We start from the raw sequence: 26606 nt of genomic DNA on the forward strand, positions 1-26606 counted from the left end.
GCATTATTCAACAGAGGCAGAAAAGGCAAATCAAGCCATCTGGTAGCTGGTTCCTCCTCAACTTTCTTCAGGATAGCTGCTCCTCTCCCAGATACAGAGCTTTATTTGGTAAAACATTTACCATCTTAGGGAGGCAATGATTTCTACCTTTCTTTAGGCTTAGCAAAGACTTCTGGTACAGAGCAGGGTATAGAATGAGGACTTCTAGCAGGTCTCTTGTCCAGAAGTGGTGGTGCAGGAGCTAAATGTCTGTGGCGGTGCCTGAGCTGAGTGTGCATCAAACTCCAGGGAAGGTGTTGGTTGTCTGGGCCAGTAAGATGTCTCAGTGGGTAAAGATGCTTGCTGCCTAGCTTGATGATCTGAGTTTGATTCCTGGGACCCATCTGTTTGAAGGATGTAGACCCCATTGGTTGTCCTCTACTTCCACGTGAACACTGTGGTGCATGGGTATAAACACACACACACACACACACACACACACACAGAGAGAGAGAGAGAGAGAGAGAGAGGGGGGGGTGGTGGTAGTAAAAAGATGCTGGCTGTTAGCAAGAACAGGGCAGAAGCTTCACCGATAGGTGCAGGTAGCCCTGAAGTTGGATAATACTGCTTGTCTCAAACTCATTTCCAACCTTTTTGATGTGAACACACGAAAGAGCCTGGCAGGAAGGAGACCTTGGCAGGAGGGCCGCTCTCAAAGCATGTGTGGCACCTGCAGCGGCTGCAATAAACCCTGAGTTCAGGGCATGGCTCAGATGGAGCTGTGGAGACAGATCTCAGTTGTTATAGTAACAGCATTCGAATGAGAGCTGTGAAGGCCAAAGTACAGAAGTGTCCACATGCTGAGCTCTTGAACAGGATCATTTTGTCCTAAGAGATGCACAGGTTCCATTCCAGATGCACAGGAAACAGCCAACATTATCTCTGTTGTTTGAAGAAGTCTATGGTAACTGTAATGAACCAAATCAGTAATGTAAGCACTAGTCAATTTTAGTAAAAGGCCACAATAAAGCTTATTTGGACATTTATGGGTATTTCCTATATTTACCACCACAGTATTGTATGTGCATTTAGTTAGATGAGCTGAAAAAAAAAAAAAGAATTGATCCATTTCTGGGTACCTTTATAAGCAACACAAAGCTCACACACACACACACACACACACACACACACAGAGAGAGAGAGAGAGAGAGAGAGAGAGAGAAGAGATGAGGATGCTTTGCAGATGTTTATTTACCTTTATTGTGGTACTGTGGATTGAATTTAGGATTACCCTAGCACTAAGCTACACAAACTCCTGCTTTACTTTTCCCTTGTTTAGTGTTAGTGTTTGACAGAGAGGTCAGCGGGTCTCTACAGACCTTCCGTGAAGACATTGCCCTGGAGATACCAAGATCAAATTGTTCCAGTTTCCAGGAGTTCTGATGGAACCCATTCTAGAAACAAGACTTAACCAAGGCTGACACAAGCCTCGGTCTTTAAGTCGAGTTGACACATACAAAAATGACCTTGGATTGCCCTGAATGGTCCTTTACTGTCTGCATGCTCTGGGAAGTCGAGGACAGGAATTTAACTTGTTTGTTTGTTTGCATTTTTAAGACAGGGTCAGGCTAGCATGAAATTCCCAGTCTTCCTCCTGCCCGCTCTCTGACCGCTCCCCACTGTGAACTTAAGGAGCTGGATGGAGATTCTGCTGGGTCACTGTCCCACTGTCATTAATTCATTTTTGTTTTAATTCTTCTCGACTCAGGTGCCTGAAAATTGGCATTTCAGAAAAGCAGGATTTATCTTTTCCATTTGATTTCATCTGATGTTCTTGGAAGGAAGCTTTGGCTAGTGTGATTCATATGACCATGAGCTGTGAAAATTTCATTTTCCATATAATATCTTGGTAATTAAGAGGGTGGTAACCTCTAAATTTTACCCCAGATATTCTGTTATTTAAGAGGGGGGCGCAAACCTTTGATCAGACAGTTATTTTCCAGTTGAGGAACAGCAGCACTCATTAAGGTCAGGACAGATTCTTGTCAGCACCTCTGTCTGTATCTTCCAGAATCCTGAGGATGGATTCCTTCCTCCAGAATGTGGATACCTGTTTCTTATTCCCTCTGTACCACGGCATCTTCCACTTTCTTCCCACAGCTGTCTCTTCTCTTCTCTTTTTTCTTCCTTCCATTTTAGTCACCTCCACGTTCTTGAACAAATAGCTTATGTTGTGGCCTTCTCTCCCTCTTGCCTCTTATATTTGGATCGCAAGGCTCTATTCCAGGGTATGCTCAGATCACCCCATCGGAGTGTGGCCCTTGGAATTTCTCTGGCAGTTTCTGTCATTTTACTTTCTTCGTCCCAATATGCTTTGTAGAGCTGTATTTTTTTTAAAAAAAAAAGAGGGTGGGGGGAGGGAGTCTAATATGGCCCAGGTTGGCCTCAAACTCACTCTGTAGCCCAGGATGGCCTGGATCCTGTTTGGGCCTCCCTAGTGGTAGATTGCCGTCATGCCTGTCATGCCAGCTCTTCAGAGCTGGAGTTTTAGTCTGAAGCATTCTCTCTCTCTTTTCTCCCCCTCTCATTAAACTCTTGAAGATCTCACTTGCCCCCAAGCCCCTCCCTGCCCGTACTGGCCGCACATGGCATTTCTCAATGAGCCAAGGCACAAGCAGGGCTGTTTCCATAGTAAACGCTGATTATGGAAGCAGCATGGTGGGGTTTTTCGGCTTTCCAGCTCATCTCACTGAACTACTTTTCAGCGTGGCTTCATAACTTTGATTGAAATGCTCCGAATTGCCCAAGCAGCAGATGCTCCGTATTCATGTGTAGATGTAAAACCATCTGAAGCCACATAGATGAATGTTAGTTTATTCATTCTTACAGTGTTACTTCGTTAGTATGGAAAAGCATGAATTATGAAAAGAGGGAGAAAATCCCAAAGATAACCACTTTTTTGCATCACATACTGGTTTTTAAAAAATGTTTATTGAAAAGAAGGGATAGAAGTTTTCCCCAAGTTTTTTGTTTTTTGCTTTTTTTTCATTTATGCCCTTGCCTTTTTATGATATCCCTTTCTATTGTGGGGACCAAACCTAGGGCCTTACGAACAAGCACTCTGCCACTGAGCTAAACCCTCAATCCTGGCTGGGAGAATTTTTAAGTCATGAACTGTCCAGTGACCTGAATTTACTATTGTTCAGTCCATGTTTTCCCCTCTTGCGTTCTGTCTTACATAAACTGCACTTTGCTTCCATGTCTGTAGGTGGTACCCAGTACTGTGTGACCTGCCTCTGATTCGTGCTGTGATTTCTTGGTGAATGTTTAATTTGCTACAGACTGCTGCATCCCAGAGACCTGCCATTAGAAACACATGGATAATGAGTTAATGTCTTCCTTATTTAATGACAGTGACTAAGGCTAAAAGATAAGGTAGTCAATTGGAGAGAGCCTGTGGAGAGGGGGGAGCTGATGTGGTATCTATGGTGCTGAAAGACACTAGGTGGCCCCAGAAGCTGATTTTAAGTGACAAGACTTATATTGATACTTATATAGTAGGATATCCCTGTTAATGGTTTTGGAGGCCTAAATACTGTTTGTCTGTTCTCGTTCTCTCTCTCTCTCTCTCTCACTAATAAAGTCTTAATACTTATAGCTAGTGTTAGTCACTATTAAAAATAACTTCGCCAGTTCCAGGCCATTCATTAATAGAGCTCTTTGGGTTTCTAAATTCCTTGAGTGATTAAAGTAAAAAACAAAACAGAGGTGGCAGGCTTTTTGTTTATCTTGTTCAGACTGATTTTTGACAGGTGGGATGAAAATCAATATTCATATTCTGAAAGAACTAGGTCTTGGTACATTCATGTACCAAGCAAGCTGAGTAACTGGTCAGTGTTATTCCCTCTTTGTTTTTAGGTTGACGCCTTTCCTCCCAATGGCTATGGCTTGTACAACATAGTGGGGAACGCGTGGGAGTGGACCTCCGACTGGTGGACCGTTCACCATTCTGTTGAGGAAACACTCAACCCCGTGAGTATCTTGTGGAGTGGGCTAGTACCTTGATGGCGTGACACCTGCCCTCTAAGCAGACAACAGCAAGGATTTCGTGTGTTTATCTTGACATGATGCACACATTTCCCTGAAGAATACCAAGTGCATGGGTTTTGTTTCAGCTTTAGACTGCTGTATAACAATGTCTTGTTTTATATGCCACTGGATTGTGATAATAATAACTATTTGGGAGCATTTACCTATGTTCCATCTCATAAAGTTGAGCAAAGTATATATGATATATAAATTCTTTGTGTTTTAATATTAGCTGTTAAGTTCTAGTAGATGACATCTTCATGAAACTCTTTGCCTGGGTTTTGATGGGTTCAAATTTTGATGCAGCAGCATTATTTGGAGAAAATGAGAATGGGTAGCTGTCGAGTCAGGAACTTGAGTCACTTACTGGTTGTTCATGAACCCGTTTTGTGTGACAGGAGACTGTACCATATTCTTCGGGAATAGGAGACCACCTGTCCCTCTGAGTTTTCCTTACTCTGCTTTGTAAAGAGTGTTGGATGCAAGCTCTCTGCCTTTAAAATCAATCTCTCCAGTACCATACATACAAATTGCGATTTGAAATGAACATGTGTTTGGACAGTGCCTCCTTTACAAAGAACATCTTTGAATACTTCTTGTCTTTGAACACACTGGGGGTGGAATATGTAATAATTCCATCTCTAGCAAACAGGCATCATCAGTCTGGCAAAGAACAGTATTAAAAGCAGTCCCACTGGCAATGCTCTATGCTTACCCTCTGCAGTGCACAGAAGACAGAGATGAACAGCATTGATTCTTTAGTTGCTTCTCAGTGGAAGGTTAGCCAGTTTCGAGTCACTGAGAAATCTGTCGGACTCCGTGCCTCAGGCCGTTTTCAGAATGGGCAGATAAGTTTCCGTTTGAGATGCTTCATTTTGTTTTCACAGATAACATGAACTGTTCATGAATAACCTAGAGATATATATCTACTTTTTGGGAAAGCAGATTAAAAAAAACTGAGTTCTTTAGAAACTCCGCCCTCTTTCTTTGTGCCAGGGCTGGTGGAAGTAGTGGTCAAACAACCCGGGTCTCTAAGTGAGGATAAGAGTGTGCATACTTGGGGAGTCTGTGGTTGGGAGCAGCCACTCTCTCCCTGGCAAGACGTGACTTGGCATTTGCTCTCAGAGGCAGAAATAGATTTTTCCCTGTCAGATTAAAGCATCTGCATTCTTGGAAGGGGCTGTGCAAGGCTCCAGAATTTTGGCACATTGTGAATGTATCTATCTGACCATCTGGTGTTGAGCTGAGCACTCATTAGCTTTCACTTTTATAGGCTTGACTTTCTTCTAAGGATTTGTAGGAAAATTCACATTTCCCTTTCACCAGTCACAGGCTATTTCCTGGCTGTCACCCTTATTCCAATGAAATCGTCCCATTTAGATTTCATCCTTGTCACAGTGGCCTCATTTGCTTTCTGATTTGATGGGTTGCAGCTCATCATTTTGAGAACTAAACCCCAAATCATTGATGCGTCATTGAGATCTTTACAGCTTTCTTTATCCAGTAAATGAGCTGTCATCATTGTTTCATCAGTTACTTCGTCTCTTGAATCTAGAATGGTCTTTGTGCAGAAAAAAATGTAACATTGCCCCCTTTCCATTTAAATTCACACATGGCTCCTCTGTCCCTCCGTCCGTCTATTCGTCTGTCCATCTGTCCCTCCCTCCCTCTTTCCCTACCTCCTCCTTTTTCTTTTTTCTTTTTTTGAGTTGTAGTCTTGTTGCATAGCCAGGCTGGCTTAGAGCTCACTATATAGCCCAGGCTGGCCTTGAACTCAGAATCCTCATGCCTTTGCCTCTAGTGCGCTGCTGGAATTTCAGCTTTGAACTAGCATACCTGGGTTTGCATGGCTCCTTACTATTTGCACAATAAAAAAAGGTTAACTTTTGAATATGACTCTGAAAGCCAAAAATGATTTAGCTTTTGCTGATCCCTTCTGCAGACTCACCTTTCAGTTCTATTTATTTATTTATTTATTTATTTATTTATTTTTTATTATTTATTTTAAATTTATTTTATTTTACAATACAATTCAGTTCTATATTATCAGCCACGGATTCCTTTTGTCTCCGCCCCTCCCTCACCTTCCCCTTCCCCCCAGCCCACCCCTATTCCCACCTCCTCCAGGGCAAAGCCTTCCCCGAGGACTGAGATCAACCTAGTACACTCAGTCCAGGTAGGTCCAGTCCCCTCCTTCCATGCCGAGCCAAGCGACCCTGCATAAGCCCAGATTTCAAACAGCCAACTCATGCAATGAGCACAGGACCTGGTCCCACTGCCTGGATGCCTCCCAAAAGGATCAGCCAATCAACTGTCTCACCCATTCAGAGGGCCTGATCCAGTTGGGGGCCCTCAGCCTTTGGTTCATAGTTCATGTGTTTCCATTTGTTTGGCTATTTGTCCCTGTGCTTTACACAACCTTGGTCTCAACAATTATCGGTCATATAAACCCTCCTCTTTCTTGCTAATTGTACTCCAGGAGCTCCACCCTGGGCCTAGCCCTGGATCTCTGCATCTAGATCCCTCAGTCCCTGGATGGGGTTTCTAGCACGACAATTAGGGTTTGGCCATCCCATCACCAGAGTAGGTCAGTTCGGGTAGTTCAACCATTGCCAGCAATCTATTTGTGGGGATATCTTTGTGGATTTCTGTGGGCCTCTCTAGCAGTTTGCTTCTTCCTATTCTCATGTGGTCTGCATTTACCATGGTCTCCTATTCCTTGTTCTCCCTCTCTGTTCTTGATCCAGCTTAGATCTCCCGTTCCCCCAAGCTCTCTTTCCCTTGGCCCTCACCCTTCATTACTCCCACTCATGTCCAGGCTGTTCATGTAGATCTCATCCATTTCTCTGTCATTGGGCCATACCTGTGTCTTTCTTGGGGTACTGTTTTCCAGGTAGCCTCCCTGGTGATGTGAGTAGCAGTCCAGTCATCCTTGTTCCACATCTAGTATCCTCCTATGAGTGAGTACACACTGTGTTTGTCTTTCTGAGTCTGGGTTACCTAACTCAGGATGATTTTTTTTTCTAGATCCATCCATTTGCCTGCAAACCTCATGATGTCATTGTTTTTCTCTGCTGAGTAGTATTCCATTGTGTATATATATGTACCACATTTTATTTATTTATTCTTCGGTTGAAGGGCATCTAGGTTGTTTCCAGGTTTTGGCTATTACAAACAATGCTTATATGAACATAGCTGAGCAAGTGCTCTTGTGGTATGATTGAGCATTTGTTGGGTATATGCCCAAGAGTGGTATAGCTGGATCTTGGGGGAGATTGATTCCCAATTTTCTAAGAAAGCGCCATATTGATTTCCAAAGTGGTTGTACAAGCTTGCATTCCCACCAGCAGTGGAGGAGAGTTCCTCTAGCTATGAAAGCAGTGCTAAGAGGGAAATTCATAGCACTAAATGCACACATAAAGAAGTTGGAAAAATCTCACACTAGTGACTTAACAGCATACCTGAAAGCTCCAGAACAAGAAGAAGCAAAGTCTCCCAGGAAGAATAGATGCCAAGAAATTATCAAAGTGAGAGGTGAAATCAATAAAATAGAAACTAAGAGAACAATACAAAAAATTAATAAAACAAAGAGTTGGTTCTTTAAGGATATCAACAAGATAGATAAGCCCTTATCCAAACTAACCAAAAGACACAGAGAGAGAATCCAAATCAACAAAATCAGAAATGAAAAAGGGGACATAACAACAGACATTGAGGAAATCCAGAGAATTATAGGTCATACTTCAAAAACCTCTACTCCACAAAACTGGAAAACCTAAAAGAAATGGACAATTTTCTGGATAGATACCACATACCTAAGTTAAATCAAGACCAGATAAACTATTTAAATAGTCCAATAACCCCTAAGGAAATAGAAACAGTCATTAAAAGTCTCCCAACCAAAAAAAGCCCAGGACCAGATGGTTTTAGCACAGAATTCTACCAGATCTTCAAAGAAGAGTTAATACCAATACTCTCTAAATTGTTCCAACAATAGAAACTAAAGGAACATTACCAAACTCCTTCTATGAGGCTACACTTACCCTGATTCCTAAACCAAACAAGAATACAACAAAGAAAGAGAACTACAGACCGATCTCCCTCATGAACATTGATGCAAAAATACTCAATAAAATACTGGCAAACAGACTCCAAGAACACATCAGAACAATTATCCACCATGATCAAGTAGGCTTCATCCCAGGGATGCAAGGGTGGTTCAACATACGAAAGTCCTTCAATGTAATACACCATATAAACCAACCCAAAGAAAAAACCCACATGATCATCTCACTAGATGCAGAAAAGGCATTTGACAAAATCCAACACCCTTCATGATAAAGGTCTTGGAGCGATCAGGAAATACAGGGAACATACCTAAACATAATAAAGGCAATTTACAGCAAGCCAACAACCAACATCAAATTAAATGGAGAGAAACTCAAAGCAATCCACTAAAGTCAGGAACGAGGCAAGACTGTCCACTCTCCTCATACTTATTCAATATAGTACTTGAAGTTCTAGCCAGAGCAATAAGACAACATAAGGAGATTAAGGGGATACAAAGTGGAAAGGAAGAAGTCAAGCTTTCCCTATTTGCAGATGACATGATAGTATACTTGAGTGACCCTAAAGATTCCACCAAGGAACTGATACAGCTTATAAACACCTTCAGCAACATAGCAGGATACAAAGATCAACACAAAAAAATTAGTAGCCCTCCTATATACAATTGACAAAAAAGCTGAGAAGGAATCAGAGATACATCACCCTTTACAATAGCCACAAATGACATAAAAATACCTTGGGTAACACTAACCAAGCAAGTGAAGGACCTATATGACAAGAACTTTAAGTCCCTGAAAAAAGAAATCGAAGAAGATGTCAGAAAATGGAAAGATCTCCCATGCTCATGGATAGGCAGGACTAACATAGTAAAAATGGCAATTTTTACCAAAAGCAATCTACAGATTCAATGCAATCCCATCAAAATACCTACACAATTCTTCACAGACCTGGAAAGAATAATACTCAACTTCATCTGGAAAAACAGAAACCAGGATAGCCAAAAGAATCCTGTACAATAAAACAACCTCTGGAGGCATCACGATCCCTGACTTCAACGTCTACTCTAGAGCTACAGTAATAAAACAGCTTGGTATTGGCATAAAAACTGACATGTGGACCAATGGAATCGAATTGAAGACCCTGACATTAATCCGCACCAACCTATGAACATATAATTTTTGACAAAGAAGCCAAAAGTGTACAATGGAAAAAAGAAAGCATCTTCAACAAATGTTGCTGGCATAACTGGATATCAACGTGTAGAAGGCTGCAAATAGATCCATATCTGTCACCGTGCACAAAACTTAAGTCCAAGTGGATCAAGACCTCAACATAAATCCACCTACTCTGAAACCTGCTAGACAAGAAAGTAGGAAGTAGTCTTGAACGCATTGGCATAGGCAATGGCATACTTCCTAAATATAACACCAGTAGCACAAGACACTGAGAGAAACAATCAATCAATGGGACCTCTTGAAACTGAGAAGCTTTTGTAGAGCAAAGGATACGGTCAACAAGGCAAAGGACAGCCTACAGAATGGGAAAAGATCTTCACCAACCCACATCTGACAGAGGACTGATATCCAGAATATATAAGGAACTCAAGAAATTAGACATCAAAAGCCAACAGTCCAATTAAGAAATGGGCTTTAGAACTAAACAGAGAATTCTCAACAGAGGAAACTCAAATGGCTGAAAGACATTTAAGGAATTGCTCAACATCCCTAATCATCAGGGAAATGCAAATCAAAACAACTCTGAGATACCACCTTACGCCTGTCAGAATGGCTAAGATCAAAAACACTGAAGACACCCTTTATGCTGGAGAGGATGTAGAACTAGGGGAACTCTCCTCCACTGCTGGTGGGAGTGCAAGCTTGTACAACCACTTTGGAAATCAGTTCTTTTTAAATCTCTTAACTATGAGATGTACAGAAGTCCAGAAAGTTTAGAAAACAGCATAACAGGAACCTATACAGCTGCCTTTCTTTCTTTTTAACCAAAGAAAGAAGATAAGAAAACCAAAGTTGTTCTTATCAGAACTTGATGTTGTCGGTATTTCACATTTCATCTACCCTGCTTCATGTTTAATGCTATTTTTACTCAGTTTTTTTCAGTTATTTAAAATATTTATTTTATTAAAAAATTTTATTTTATGTGTGCATGTACTTTGCCTGCATTTTTGTGTGTAGACCATGTGTGTGTTTTGTTCACATGGCGGTCAGAAGAAGGCATCAGATTCCCTGGACCTGGATGTAGAGACTTTTGAAAGCTGCCATGTGGGTGCTGGAAACTGAACACTGGTCCTCTGGAAGAGCAGCCAGTGCTCTTAATGGATGAGCTGTTTTTCTAGCCCCCTGTCAACATTTTGCAGTGTGTCCACCTGTTGGGAAACATTTGGCTATCATGTTTATGCATTCCTTTTATCCTTGTTTTTTGGCCACATCTTGTTTTCACAGGTACATTGTTATTTTTGATTGAATACCAGCCATTGTATGTGGAAAGCTGTGGCAAGCTTTTGAGGTTCAGCTGGTGCAGTCTTTCTCTGGAGAGTCTTTACTTTTGCCCCCATGTCCTGTTAGCCTAATCCAGTTAGGAACTGGAATGTCTGAATCTTAGCTTAGTCTCTCTCAAGCCCATTGCCAGTTCACCTTGGTTCCTCAAGGTACCAACTGAGAGACGGGATTTACCATGGAGACTCCTTGGAGGGCTGTGAACTCCAGATTTCTGATTCCTTATGCTGTGAGTGTGTTGGAAGTTGTTTAGCACCCACTGCCGTTTGAATTGACAGGTCTCTAGGAAACCCCTTCTGGGATTTGTGCCCTGCAATTCTTGCAGCTGTAGAGGCTCTTGCTTGGTTTGATCAATTGCTATTTCTCTTTGAGGGCCTAATTCATTGGCCTTTCTTCTAATGGCTTGTATATCTTTAGTGTTTGGCAAAAGCCCTGGCGTATAATCATTAATCCCACAGAAATGCCAGTTCCAGATCTGTAGACCTGAAAGACTTCAGTCTCTGTCCAGACTCCAGGTGTATCAGAAGCAAAGTTGGAAACAGACATCTTCATGGAGAGTTTTAACCCCAAGATCCTATATAAACATTTCAACCCAGAGTCTGACCTCCAAGACTAGCCCATAGCAAATAGTTTTAAAACTGCTTCAGGAAGCTTGGGAAAAGTCAGCTGTCTCTATGCACAGGTTATTCAGGAAATATCTTTTTCTTACTCAGTGGCCTCTAGGGAGCAAAAGTTAATCATTAGTTTTTATTTTATTGGGCTGTCATCTATGGCTGTAGAAACAGCCCTGCATGCTTTGTACACAGAGTCCAAAAGAAAATAAGGCATTTGGCCATGTGCCATGAGGATCAGTTTAGTTTGCTTGTTTGTGTGTGTGTGTCCATCTGTCAGTCCTCTGTAGGTGCCTGCAGAGCACCGGCACAGACAACCCAAAGTGTGGCCATTTGCTATGATAATATCCTAACCACATAAAATATACATATTTCAAAAAAATTTGTATTTTTTTGTCTTTCTCATTTGTTAACATCTGGGCTCCATACTATCTGTGACAGTACATAGTGCTTTGAAAAAATGTAGAGCTAAAAAAAAAAGTAGTGTTTATTTAATGTTCTGATTTCCTACCCCTGCTTAGTCACTATGGATACCAGATACCTTGCTGATGTGCAGCTGATGATGTGGTGGGATAGTGTGATTTGTAGCATCTTTCTGATAGGAAGGAGGACACAGTCGCATCTAGACAGGGTTTGTTGGTTGGTTGTTCTGAGACAAGGTATAGGATCTCATTCTGTAGCCCAGGCTGGCCTCAAACTAAAATCCCCCAGCTTCTGCTGTGATTTCAGGAATATGCCATCATGCCTGGCTCAGACAGCCATCCCATCCCCTGCCCTACTCCCAGGAGGAGAGTTCTAGTGTTGGGCTAGCCAGAGTAACCTGTATTTTTCTAACTCTACATTGAACAACAGTGTAATATAGCTCAACTTATAGTGCACCTGAGCTTTATGTATGAGTTGGAAATAAGAGTACCCACCTGATGAAGTTGTTGGATGATTAGATGTAGCCAGAAATTTCTCCGGTCCTGCCAGGCCCCACTGTTGGGACGAATCTCTCCCACCCATGTCCCTCAGCCTCTTGGTCCCAAGTAAACACACAGAGGCTTATATTATTTACAAACTGTATGACCTAATGCCTCAGGCTTCTTGTTAGCTAGCTCTCACAACTTAACTCAACCCATTTCTATTACTCTATATGTTGCCATGTGGTGTTACCAGTCTGCTGGCATCTTGTTGCTCCTTTAGCGGTGGGCTGCATCTCTTTTCACTCTCCTTTCTTCTCCTGTCTCTTCAGTTTGAATGTCCCACCAAACCTTATTCTGCCTCACCATTGGCCAAACAGCTTTATTTATCAACCAATCAGAGCAACTCTTATTCACAGCATACAGAAAGACATCCCACAGCAATTAGATGTGTTCATTGTGAAAACCCTTTCCATTTCTGTGTCTCAAAAATATTGTTTTTTTTTTATCATTAAGTTATGGTTTGTCTATCTAATTGGAATGTTACATACCTCTGTCAGCAGAGATAATGGGGAATGTTGGCTTGTGGAAGCAAAGGGGAAGACATACTTATGAATACCAATTGCTTGCTCTTCTCACCTCCTTTTCTTCAGTTGGCTTACTCCTCAGTCATCCTTACAATGCAAACCTTGCTCATGCTTCCATGCTTGTGACAGTCCAGTGGAAACAAGGTATGCCCAGACACATTCTTCCTCTCTTGCCTGCCAAGGCTTAGCTCTATGGACCCTTCTGTGTAAAGGTGCTGTGTGCAGCCAAACATATCTGCTGGAGCATCAGCCCTCTGGTTCCCATTCTGCTTTCTCTCCTAATGTGAAAGCTTTTCAGATCTTGAAGGCAGTCATTTGAATCTTAGTCTTCATTTGGGGGGGGGGCGGGTAAATATCCCCTTCTTCTATTGCATCTGGTGTAACTTACAATTAGGGCAATTCAGTTACCTTCTTCTGAACACATCAGTGAGGGAAAAAAAATGTCAGGGAAAAAAAATGTCCAGAACACATATAGAAGCACACTGAATGGAACTTTGGAACTTGAAGTATTTAAAATTTGGATCTTGGGAAATTTGAGTGCACATTTTACACTATCTCAGGGTTGACTCTAAGTGTGCAGATGAAATGCTTCTATATCATACATGGCTTACATCTGAAGGTGATTTTAAATAATATTTTAAACAACTTTGTACAACAAACAGCTTATGCAATTGAACCATCAGACTTTCAGTATATGGATACTTGAAATGTTTTCTTTTAACGTGAGGGCAGCTTGGGGTAGAGATGCTCAGCTTGTAGTAGCCTTCCTTTTCAGTGATTATCTCCAGTACATCTGGCTGTTTGTAAGTGGAGAGGACACAACAGAGAGAGCTGAAGTCAGAACTCTGGAGCTCCAGAGTCAGCTTACATTTCCACAGTCCTCACTGTGTTATGGGCTGTCCTGCTCTGGGGGAGACACAGGGATATATATAGTAAACAGGCCTTGGTATCAAGGAGGTTCTTGGGGGAAACATTGATGCTAAGCAAGTGAAGGTCATTTGTGGGTGGTGAGATTTCTTGTGCGTGTGCTGGAGCCTGGATTAACTGTTTGTTCTTGACTCTGGGAGCTCTGATACCATCTCTAGAAGAAGCCTTGGGACAATGGCAGCACTTCATTCTGCTAGATAAAGGGACCCAAGGACAAGAACGGCAGGGCTGACTTTTTTTGGAACCCAGAAGAAGGTCCCCCTGCCACAGCACACACACACTGTATATAGTTGCTTTGGTACCTGGGATGGCTACTGTCTTCAGCAGCCTCACCCCTGAAGCAGTACCTTAACTCTTTCCCATGTATGCACATACTTGTTCCCTTTTCTCCTTTTGTTTTTGCTTTGTATCTCCACCCCCTTATGGGAGAATTAAAAATGTACATAAATTTCTTTGGGCTAACAGTTAGGGCCTTTAGAGAGTGGCTTACAAATTATGTTCCTTACTTGAGTCTATTCAATAACAGGGCTTTTCTGAGCTATCTTTTTCATAGTATATGACACTTGATAGGGCTGCCAATGTTGAAGCAAAAAGCAAAGAGTATTTCAGTTTTCAGCAAAGATTTGTTCTCAGTAATGTTGTTTCTGCTGCTCTCAGTAACAACTGTGGTTAAGTAATGGAATAGAGAGGTCAGTAGCTGTGTCTCCATTTGCAGCATTCAAATGCTACAAGGCCAGAGGTGAGTCATCCTTGTTGGGCTTACCCTTCATCCGTTGTCCCTGTTGTTTTTTGTCAACTTGACATGAGCTAGAGTTATCTGGAAAGAGAAACCCCAATTGAGAAAATGCCTCCATCCGATTGGCCTGTAGGCAAGTCTGTGGAACATTTTTTTAATTGATGATTGATGTGGGAGGGCCCAGCATACTGGGGATGGTACCATCCTGGGCAGGGGGTCTTGGGTTGTGTAAGAAAGCAGGCTAATTGAACCATGGGGAACAAGCCAGGAAGCAGCATCCTCTGCATTAGTTCCTCCCTTGAGTTTGGCAACCCCCACGCCCCCAGTGATGGAGTGTGACTTGAAAGTTGTAAGTGAAATAAGTGCTCTCTTCCTCGTGTTGCTTTTGGTCATGGTTTTTACACAGCAGTAGAAACCCTAACCAAGGTATCTGTAAATTACCCTAAGGATAAAGCAAGCTCTTCTCAGGGAATGGGCAATGTGGTCAACTATTGCTGCTGGTTGGTAAAATAGGCAACCATTGAAGGTGCTACAGCTGATAGTCAAGCAGTTGGGAGGATAGTTTTTAAATGATTCAGATGAAGGTCTGCATACATGTATCACTGGTGGTATAGTGGCTTTGGGCAAGAGGATGAAATCCTTTGATTCTGTTTCCTTCTCTGTGAAAGAAAAAGAACAAAAAAAAAATTCAGCTTTGTATTCTGCCATTAAAAAGAAAGACTGTAGCACTGAGCCCCGTGCCTGCGGCATGGCCAGCACTCAGCAAATGAGAAACTAATTAGTATTTTTAAGTACCCCTGAGTGGGAATGTTTCCTTTTATGCTAATTCTTCCCCTCAGCAACTCCCCTTGTTTAATGGACCAGATGATGGTATTATCTGCATTTGTTGAGCAACATTATTGGGCCCTTTATTCTTTGACAGTTTAATACTTGTAAACAGTGTATCCTGATCATGTTTATTCCTCTTATATTTCCCCCACCCCATCATGTAGCTGAAAGTTTTTCTATGTCCTGGCCTGCTGGCAGTCAGGACAAATCTCTCCTACTTATGTCCCCCAAGTAAACACACAGAGGCTTATATTAATTAAAACTGCTCAGCCATTAGTTCAGGCCTACCACTGACTACCTCTTTCACTTAAACTCAGCCCATTTCTGTAGCTGGAGATTTCTCAGTCCTGCCGGGCCCACAGCCACTCAGACGCAAGTAAACACACAGAGACTTATGTTACTTATAAATTGTATGGCCGTGGCAGGCTTCTTGCTATCTAGTTCTTATATCTTAAATTAACCCATTTCTATTAATCTCTAAGTTGCCACGTGGCTTGTGGCTTACTGGTACTTTTACATCTTACTTCTCATGGTGGTGGTGGCTGGCAGCATCTCCTAACTCAGCCTTCCCTTCCCAGAATTCTCCTCTCTCTTTATCCCACCTATCCTATACTTCCTGCCTGGCTACTGGCCAATCAGCATTTTATTTATCAATCAATTTGAGCAACACATTCACAACATACAGAGCCATGTTCTGTTAATCTATATGTTGCCACGTGTTTCATGGCTTTACCTGTGCGCCATTATATGCTGCTCCCTGGACAGCTGGCTGGCAACTCCTGACTCAGCTTCCTCTTCCCAGAATTCTCCTTGTCTGTTTTTACTGCCTATACTTCCTGCCTGGCTACTGGCCAATCAGCATTTTATTTAACCAGTGTACAAAAGCATTATCCCACAGCACCTCATGTGAATGCCCTCCCTCAAGTAACCTTGTGGGTAGCTTAATAGCTACAGTGAATTCATGCATGCCATGGCCGTGCCATATCCAAAAGCCAGCATTTTACAGCACTCCTTCCCATCCTCTGGCTCTTTCTGTCTCTTATTTGGTAATGTTTCCTAAGCCTTTGGTGTGGGAAGCAGGGGGTGTTGGTATAGGTGTCCCATTTAAGATTGATTGAGCAATAAATAACTTACTCTTAGCACTTTGTGAATCCCTACTTTTTTTCTACATTTTCAATTGGAGCTTTGTTTTATCACTCTCATATTTTATGATACTGCACAAGGGAAGCCCTGGCTGGCTGGGCCAGGGTATCCCATGTGTGAGGGAAAACACGCCAGGCAGATGTAGTGGCGGGCTGTGGCGAATGGACAGTCACTCATACCCCAGGCACTGCATCCACATGGAGATAAGTTTATTATAATAGAGAGATGAAGAGAAAGACAGGGAAAGAGGGAGGCAGAAAGAAAGAGAGGGAGGGGGAGGAGAGGGTCGAGGGTGCACACCTCATGGAAATGGAGAGAGAGAAGAGAGAGAGGAAGAGAGAGACGAAGGAAGGTTTTTTTCCTGAATTGATGCTTTTATGTCAGGACACAGGGCGGCCCTAAGGGCTTGTTTCCAAGGGGTGGGTCAGAATACTAACATCATAGTCAACAGAGATTAGCATATGTGTAGATTCTGACCTACAAAATATGTTTTCTTTATAATTTCTCATGTATGAGTCGACTCATATTCATGGACACTTTCCCTTGACTACTGATAAAACAGAAATGAAATCATTACAGAAAACAGCCATGTCATTCAGCTAGAAGTTGTCTTCCATTTGAGCTTATAGATTATTAGTGTAAATTGCTTTTTTGTTTTGTTTGTTAGTTTGAGAAAAGTTCTTATGCAGTCCAGGCTCGCCTCTCTATATAAACTGATGGCATGAGTGCTCCATGGTTATAGGGAAGGTTTTTATTGTAGGTATGCGAGAAAGAGAACAGCCAGAGGCGTCTGGAAGAGCCCAGAGCAGAGAGAGAAATAAATAGACTGAAGATGCCTAACAGACTGGATATGGCCAGGGCTATCTGTGAGAAAGGAGAGGACAGCAGGGAATAGAGAAAATACAAGGAGAGAAGCAGGGGCAGATCAGAGGGAGGGCAAGTGAGAGGGAGGGAGAGGGAGAGAGAATAGCCAGGTTATAAGGAGAATGCATAGCTGGGTGAAGGGAAGCCTGAGCACTGGAGGGAGTTTAGGGTAGGGAAGGAGGTGAGAAGGGGTAGATGCTAGCATGGACTTTGTACTGTGCAACAGGTACTTGTGACTCTGAGGGAACCTAGAGGCTAGCATAAGCTTTGATATGCTAATAGGCACCACAGGTAGCCATTTGTTCCTTCTGGCAGTGGTAAGGAAAATGACCCTTTTTGTTGAGGGGAACCAGCTTCACAAGTTCTTGAGGAATGCTGGTTTTTATGTACCTGCCAGAAATCCTCCTATAGTCCAGGTTGAGCCCATTTATGGATATTTAGGTTGCTTTTTGGACTTTGGGGAATTTGGACTTAACAGCCTGTATCCCTCAAGGTAGCTGATGGTAAAATCTGTTTTGGTTTGCTGTGTGTGTTGTTTAAGGTGGAACCCAAGACCTTACATATGCTTGGGCAAGCAGTCTACCGCTAAGCAGTTACATGTACCCAGCTCTGTATTTTGGGTTACACAAAATCATGTAAACTTGTATAGTGCTTTTGTTGAGAGTGAAGTCCAAGTGGCTGTACATTGTATTGACAGAGGTTTCTTCTCCCTGAATTAGAGTGCTTTCTCAAGCACATACGTGCAAGTGCTCACTCATTTTATCTGTCTATCTGTCTGTCTATCATCTATCATCTATCTCCTTTCCTTCTTCACTGTGTGTGCGCGCACACACACACACACACACAGTACCCTCAGACTATGATAGGAAAGTAGGACTATGGTCTTGGGAACATCTTTCATGAGAAGATCAGACTTCAGCCTGACTTTTGAATGTCATTTGTAGTCTGGGCTTAATTCTAGCTTTCCTGACCCCCAGACTTGTTGCTGTTTACTGGACTCTTAAGTGTTATCTCAAACACAAAATACGAAGGGCTACTTACTTCCTTGTAGTAATATTTTATCACAAACCACATATGTTAGATCAGGAAGTGTTATGAATATGCAAGATAATTTAGGAGGCATGAATTGCTGTGTCATGCAGTGCCTCTTTCCAAAAGCAAGAGAGAGGCGGTAAATTATGCCTACAGTTTCTAAGATTTTGAGACTTGAAATTAGATTCCTGGCCTTCTTGCCTTCTCCGTCTCTTATTTCTGTTAAGTCATTATTAAAATTACTGATTAGGCAAATTGAATTTTTTTTACAATCTGGCAACGAACTTGTTAATGAATGATAAAGTAACAGTATGTCATTTTCCATTTCTATAGCTGACTTGTAGTGCCTTCCCTCTGCCACAATGTGACTCATTTGTTCTTTCCCTTAAGGATCTGGAAAGAAAGCCTGATGAGAAAATAGAACAGTTGAATTATCTTTTCTTCTTAATCAGGTTATGCTGTAATTTTTTTTTTTTGGCGTGGCTCTAGACCCATTTTTAATACAGGTATATGCACATCACACGTCACTCTAGTGTGAGTCCATGGAGGAGGCGTTTGGTATCAGCAAGTTCTGCATCCAGGGGTTCCATCAACTACCCATTGAAAAAAATTAAAAATTTATACCAAAAACTTCCCAGACCTTTCTGCTGTCATTATTTCCCAATCCATGTAGTATGGTAGAGATTTGCATAGTGTCTGTGTTATATTAGAAATTATAATTAATGTAGAGATGTTGAAAAATACACAGCAGGATGTGTAGGTTATATGCCAGCACTGCTCTGTTTTGCATTAGAGATTGAGCTATACGTGGATTTGAGTTCCTCGGGAAGTCCTGGATCCGGTCCCCTCCAGATACACTGGAATGTTTGTATTTTCATCAGTTTATCAGCAGTCTACCCTTGTCATATTTGTATGTAAGGTTTTGGGCTTCTGTAGACATAGCCCCTTTACTTCATGAAGGTTGCAGATATTTCAAAAGTAAAAATAAGTGAACAAACCTAAGCACACACAAATGTGTGTCTGTTTAGTCACATGTAGGGAGGAAGTATACCATGAACGTTGGAAGCATTTAGTTTTAAAGTCGGATCTTGTTTTAAGTACTAGCTCAGCCACCCACTAATTGAATAGACTGAGGCAAGTTTTGAATGTACTCACTCGGCTTCCTTGTCTGTCAGTGAAGGAATGGTACTCTGGGCTGATGGGATGGCTCAGAGGGGCTGCCACAAAACCTGATGCCTGTCTTTGATTTTTTATTGTGGAAGGAGAGAACAGACTCTTCAAGTTTTTCCTCTGACCTCCACGTGTGCCATGGAAAGGGTCACTTTAAAATCTTACTTCTACAAAAGCACAAAGTCAGTCTTGGTCTTAAAACACACTGTAGACAGAAAGTAACCAGAGAAATCTGCAGGATGAGCAAGACAGATGACATCCCAGGCAGCCACCCCAAGGACAAGGGGCTGGGGCCAAGGGTCTAGTCTGGGCTCTGACCCTCACTCTTGTTGAGTTCAGGTGCTTCAGAGGGACCCTCTGAGGGCCTGCCTCCACTCCCATTTCATGGGAGCTCTAACATACATTCCAAGTGTTTCATTGCCTTGCTCACCTATACGTGCCCATACAAACAGTAAGTAAACCAATGTAGTTGAAAAAGTAAAGAAAGAGTTGTGCTTTTTCCAGATTACTGAGAGGTTTCCATGGTATTTTGAAAAAATGTTTAGTGTAGAGGCTGGTATGTAGTTAGCATTTCATAAATGCTAATTATAGCTGGTGTTTTGGATGTAATCAAAATTTTAAAGAAATATTTGTAAGCTTCAAGCATACACCTTACTCTGAAGTCTAATACATGGAAGAGCTTTTTTCTGAACTCTTTTAGAAATGTGGAGAAGAGCTATGCCATCTGGTAGCATGCAGTTATAAATAACACTTCTTCCCATGGACAGCCTCCACTTCATACCCAGTACAGGAAGTAAACACAGCGTCTCATCAACTGAGACTGTGCCCAGAATTGGGCACTTAGCACTTACCCACTTTCAGACCATCCAAATCAAATCATGGGAATCTTTAAGTAGTTCTTTGAAAATAATGTTTAAGTTAAAATACCGTTTGGTTTAAGTTAATTGCCATATTCTCCCTTAACTTGCTAATGTATCATGTAGAACAGAGAAGGTTACATGAGAATGTGTCAAGTCCCTAGAGAAACTGGATTGTATATGCTTTTCACTTTAAGGGATGCTTAGAACCCTGTCTGACCTTGCTTGCAGGACTGAGGCTCTCACAGAGTTATTCTGAGAAGTAGAAGTGATTGACTTTGGAGCAGGTCTTTAAGCTAATGTAGCCAGTACCCTGTGATGTCGGTGGTTTGGTTTGGGTTCAACTGGAAGTCACCTCCTTTCAGATGTATGCATTGTTTACAGTGAAGGAAACTGATTTTTCTATAGTTTAGTGTGACTGTCACTGAAATTGGGCAGACAAGGAAATGTGTTCAGTATCTCCCCAGCTTTCTTTTTTTTTTTTTAAGAAATTTTTTTATTCATTTTACATACCAACCATAGATCCCCCACTCATCTCTCCTCCTACTCCCCTCCAGCCTCCCCCCCCCATCCCCTCATCCAAAAGGGTAAGGGATCCCATGAGGAGTCAGCAAAGCCTGGTACATTTAGTTGAGGCAGGACCAAACCCCTCCCCACTGCATCTAGGGGCAAGGCATCCCACCATAGGTAATAGGCTCCAGAAAGCCAGCTCAAACACCAGGGATAAATCCTGATCCACTGCCAGGGGCCCCTCAAACAAACCAAGCTACACAATTGTCTCCCATATGCAGAGGGTCTAGTTCGGTCCCATGCATGTTCCACAGCGGTCGTCTAAAGTTCGTGAGTTCCTATGAGATTGGTTCAGTTGTCTCTGTAGATTTCCCCATCATGATCTTGACCCCCCCCCCCCCCCCCTTGCTCATAGAATCCCTCTTCGCTCTCTTCAACTGGAATCCCACAGCTCAGCCTGGTGCTTGGCTGTGGATCTCTGCATCTGCTTCCATCAGTTACTAGATAAAGGCTCTGTGATGACAGTTAGGGTATTCACTAATCTGATTACCAGGGTAGGCCAGTTCAGGCACCTCTCCACTATTGCTAGTAGTCTAATCTGGAGTCACCCCTGTGGGTTCCTGGGAGTTTCCCTAGCACCAGGTTTCTCCCTTACTCCATAATGTCTCCCTCTATCCAGATACCACTTTCATTGCTCTCCCACTCTGTCCCTCCCCTAGCTCAACTATCCTGTTCCCTCATGTTCTCATCCCCCCTCCTCCTTCTCTAGCTCCCCCTCCCCCCCGCCCCCTGTTTGCTCATGAAGACCTCATCTATTTCCTTTTCCCAGGGTGATCATGTATCCCTGTCAGGGTCCTTCTTATTACCTAGCTTCTCTGGGGCTGTGGGTTGTAGTCCGGTTACCCTTTGCTTTACATCTAGTATCCACTTATGAGTGAGTACATACCATGTTTGTCCTTCTGAGTCTGGGTTACTTCACTCAGGATGATTATTTTCTAGTTCCATCCATTTGCCTGCAAATTTCATGATGTTGGTTTTTACAACTGAGCAATACTCCATTGTGTGTGTGTGTGTGTGTGTGTGTGTGTGTGTGTGTATATATATATATATATATATATATATATTTTCTTCATCTATTCTTTGGTTGAGGGGCATCTAGGTTGTTTCCAGGTTCTGGCTATGATGAATAGTGCTGCTATGAACATAGTTAAGCAAGTGTCCTTGTGGTATGATTGAGCATGCCTTGGGTATATATCCAAGAGTTCTCCCTAGCTTTCTGAGCTTGAAGAAGTTGCTGCATGTTAGGAGACATAGTCCACAGAGCATTGTACTGCTTTTGGTAGATGGTGGAAAAGGAGTTTCCATGGTACAGAAATCCGTGACTTGTTTTCTCTCAGCAATGGCTGCCTCTGTATTTAGGCTGACTGGTTTTTAGCACTTAGATGTCCTTAATTTTTAACATTACCTCTCATTTACCACAGTGAGGATGGATTTGCCGCTGGGTAGTTTAGAACATTAAATCATTTTCTTGGAGCCTGGCTGCTCTTCTCTTCCTCCTATCTGGTAGTTGTGGGGAGTGCCTACAAAAGTGGAAGCCCTTCCTGAGGCATTCTGAAGAAAATGGAAGTAGCTAAGCTCCTATCTCTGGAAGAACGGATAGAAGAAAGTTCTCTGGAGGCAGTGAAATGATAAAGGCGCTTATCTAAGGATCTATCTACAAGCTCCCATGAAATGGTAGTGAAGGCAGGACCTCAGAGCATTCCTCTGTAGCTCTTGCATTTTACCAGTGAGGAACTCAAGACCAATAGTGTGGGACCGAGTCCAGAGCCCAGACTGGACCCTGTGGTCCCAGTTCCTTGTCCTTGTGGTGGCTGCCCTGGGATGCCATCAGTCCAGCTTATCCTGCAGATGTCTATGGTTACTTTCTGTCTGCAGTCTGTTTTAAGACCAAGGCTGACTTAGTGTTTGTATACAAATAAGATTTTAAAGTGATGATTTTCATCTTTTGCTTGTCTGTTTGTTTTTGACCTTCATTCCCTTTGCTTACCAAATCCCAAATCTCTGGCCAACAGTTATTTCATGGACATTAAGTATAGCATAGTCACCATGGAGTAAGTAAATGGCTGTTGACATCCCCAGTCTCAGATGCTGGTGAACACATGATAAATCGGAGAACAGAACAAAGCTTGTGTTGGCAAGGCGCCAGCCTTATATGGCAGAAATAGAGGTAGAGTTGTTGTGAGGGGAAATGCTAGTTAGTATGTCTCATTTTTTTCCTGTCACTTGTCATAGCTGCCATGACTGCTTCTTCCTCCTTTTCCTCTTTCTTCTTTCATCCCCTTCTTCATTTCTTCTTCTCCTTTGTTTGGAGATAGGGGTTTCAGTATATCTCACTGGCTGGCTTCAAACTTGCTATGTAGTGCAGGCTGGCTCCAAATTCCAAGTTCCCTTGCTTCTGTTTCCTAAGTGCTGTGATTACAGACATGTCCCATCACACCCAGTTCTGATACTTCAGACATCAAATATGTATATATGTGCTTTTCCTGACATGAAATACATGTCATTTTATTATGCCAGTTCTCCAGCACCAATGGGTAATCATCAGCTCATTAGTTCTAACATAAACTGCAACTCTGGCCGTTAGCACATACCCCACAGATTAAGATCTTAGTCTTAGAAGGTTGTCCCCATTCCAGATCCTAGCCTGAAATAGGACGCCCAGGTGACTCAGGCTTCCCCGGCCCTGTACATTCTTTCATTCATTCCCATGGCCACTTATTCTAGCTTTTTTATATATAAAAAGTTTGAGGCTAGCCCGGGATATAGTGAGCCCTTCTCACCCCCATCTCCCAAATGGGAAGGTGGGGAGGTGAAGCTCATCAATGTCCTTTAAAAAATGAACTCTTCCCTCACAATTCTCCTTGAGTTGTAAGTATTTTCCTTAAAGGAATCTGTAAAGGAAAGTCCCCTCAGTTGGGATAGCAGAGTCATTTATTGCAAAAATATGATGCTGTATGAGGTGGCTCACACAGAGCACATGACCTAGTGGAGCCTGACAGCCTGGGCTGGAACCCTTACTCCTCTACCTGCTTGGGACCTTAGTAATCTCCTCACCTTTTCTCATCCTTAATTCTTCATTTGAAACATGGGGCAGATGACTGGGTGCCCATACTGCTTGTTCTGGCATAATTGTTAATAGTTCTTCCTTTGTCTTTTAATCATTTCTCTATTTAATAATAAAGTGTGCAGTTGTCTTATAATAATGATAATAGAATAACCAATAAATGGTCATTTTATAATTTTAAGACATCTAAAACAATACTTAGATATAGAATATATGTGATATACATCAACCTCCGTGTTTATTTTTATGCTGCTTATACTGTGACTAGAGTTATTATGTTAAATACCATATTTTGCACATAATTCCAGAAGCAAGACCTGAAGTTCATTAGACAATGGAGAACCATCCATCATGGTGTGAACAACTTGAATACAGTTTTGAGAATTCTCTTCCTCTTTGACTTGGCAAGCGTAGAACAAATAGCATGAAGGAAATAGCTAATCTCATTCAATTCACAAACAGGATAATTTACCGCCACAGGATTCGGTGGTTTTACAAAGAAAATAAGAGAAGCTGTTTGTTTGGTTTGTGTGTCTGATAAGCTGTTGTTCTAAGTTGGCCTTCCCTCCACCTTTGACCTTTCTTGGACATCACTTCCTCTTTCCTCTTTTCCTGCAATAACTAAGCCTAATTATGCACTTCTCTCTCTCTCTCTCTCTCTCTCTCTCTCTCTCTCTCTCTCTCTCTCTCTCTCTCTCTCTCTCTCCCTCTCTCCCTTCCTTCCTTTCTCTTCTTTTTTTTTTATTGTTGCTTGTTTTTGTTTTTTTGAAACAGGATCTCATTATATAGCTCTGGCTGTCCTAGAACTCACTATGTAGACCAGGCTGGCCTCGAACTTACAAGATCCTCATTCCTCTGCCTCCTAGGTGCTTAGATTAAGGGATTAAGGGTATCCACCACCATGCCCAGCTTGTATACCCTTTTCATTAATCCTTTCCTAGGGGATGAGTAACATTTCACATAATTCAAAAAGCTTTCTTTGAAGAAATGCTTTTGTCTGCTTACCCTTAAAATCCTTTGTTTGTGTTTAATACTGAGTATAAAAGAGAATTATTGGGACATTTTACTTTGTACCTTAGGAAGAGGTTCTGTGAAGCCTACAAGATGTTTGATTGGTTAGAAGTGCAGTAAGTCTGAAGATGCCATGGTATTTGGCCTCCCAGCTCATGACTTGCTAGCTATGAGACTAGGGCTTGACACACATTTCATCTCTAGGGATTTCCAAGTTTCTCATCCTTAAATTGATACTTCCTGCTTTCCTGGATCATCATTGGGATCAAGTGAGATGAAAAAGTTTAGTGTACTTGCAGTAACTGTGATGCAAAACAATCAGCAGTCGTCAGTTGATTTTACATTATGGAATGTTTGAAAGCAGAATGCCTTTCTTTAAAGAGGCGGGTTGGGGGGTAAGGTAGGGGTGTGTGTCAGAGGGTTAAGGGGGTGTGGGCTGGCATGATGGCCTATACCTATCATCCCAACTCTCAGGAGGCTGAGACAACGTGCCATGTAACAATGAGGCCTTCCTTAAAAACAGAAGCTGGCAGAGATGACTCAAAAAGTTTCTTGTAGGAGGAGGTGAGCAGAACAAGTGTCATAATCACACTCACGATACCTCTGTTGCATGTTAGTGTGCAGGGAGACCTTCAGATAGGCAGTGGGATGGTTTTTTGTTGCCCTGAACTTTGGGCTGCTGGAACCCTGCCTGTAGGAGTCCATGGCATTTGCTAACTGGAAGACTTGCCTAGAAGTCAAGTGTACCAGGCACTCCAGCACTCAGGCAACCAGGACAAGGGCAAGTTAGCTTTCAGTGTGGCCGGTGCCCTTCTCAAGGCTGTGGAGTGGAGGATAAAATCTCCCCTGTAATCTCTGGATTCGTCTGCAGTTAAACTTCTAAGGAAGTCTTTGATGACTAACATTTTGGGTCATGTGAGACACAATTTTATCTTTTCATATTTTTTTTGTCTTTTGACTTTAAATTTTTTCTTATTTATAGAAAATTCCAAACATGCAAAAGTAGAAAAAAAATAATCTGCTAAGCCATTGTTCTTAATACTCCGCTTTACTAATTATCAGCTCACAGTGGATCTTGTTGGATCTGTGTCTGTTTCTTCTTGCCTCTAGTAATGTGTAGGAGGTGTGTAGGTCTGCTGGCTATGGTGTTTTCAGAGACCACTGCCGTAATGTGCTTCAGATTTTATGTTTTACTGAAAATGACTTTGTTTTATTACTGACTTATGACTTACTCTGACTTTTATCATTATCTGTTTTTTTGTTTTCTTTAAAACAAAACAAAACAAAAAACCCTAGTTGTGGCTGGGCAAGCACACCTCCCAGCACCTGGGATGTAGTGGCAGGCAGATCTCTGTGAATTTGAGGTATCCTGGTCTACATAGCAGGTTCCTGGCCAGCAAGGGCTACAGAGTAAGACCAGGCTCAAAACAAGTGAATTAATAAGCAACTCAGCTTCCCAGCATTATTTTGATATAACTGATACTGCTATGCAATAAATTACATGCGTTTGAAGGTTCATTTTGATCCAGTTTGGTAAACATCCATGAAATCATCCCAATCAGAATAACGAACACACTAGTCAGTGCAGGCTTTCTTTGTGCCACCTTGTAACTCCACCCTTCTCTGTGTCTCATGCCCCAGCAATAGATGATCCT

The 26606-nt window shown here is 42.2% G+C and overlaps 1 protein-coding gene across 1 annotated transcript in view; it reads left to right on the plus strand.

Annotated features, from left to right (window-relative positions):
• Nucleotides 1-26606, plus strand: part of Sumf1 (sulfatase modifying factor 1) — an 82268-nt gene that overhangs the window by 39208 nt on the left and 16454 nt on the right. The window contains exon 7 of the mRNA XM_028867565.2: nucleotides 3898-4011. Within this exon, the coding sequence (XP_028723398.1) occupies nucleotides 3898-4011 (114 nt within the window). The remainder of the gene's footprint in view (nucleotides 1-3897; nucleotides 4012-26606) is intronic.

Source organism: Peromyscus leucopus, chromosome X (assembly GCF_004664715.2).
Source record: "Peromyscus leucopus breed LL Stock chromosome X, UCI_PerLeu_2.1, whole genome shotgun sequence".
Taxonomy (NCBI): domain Eukaryota; kingdom Metazoa; phylum Chordata; class Mammalia; order Rodentia; family Cricetidae; genus Peromyscus; species Peromyscus leucopus.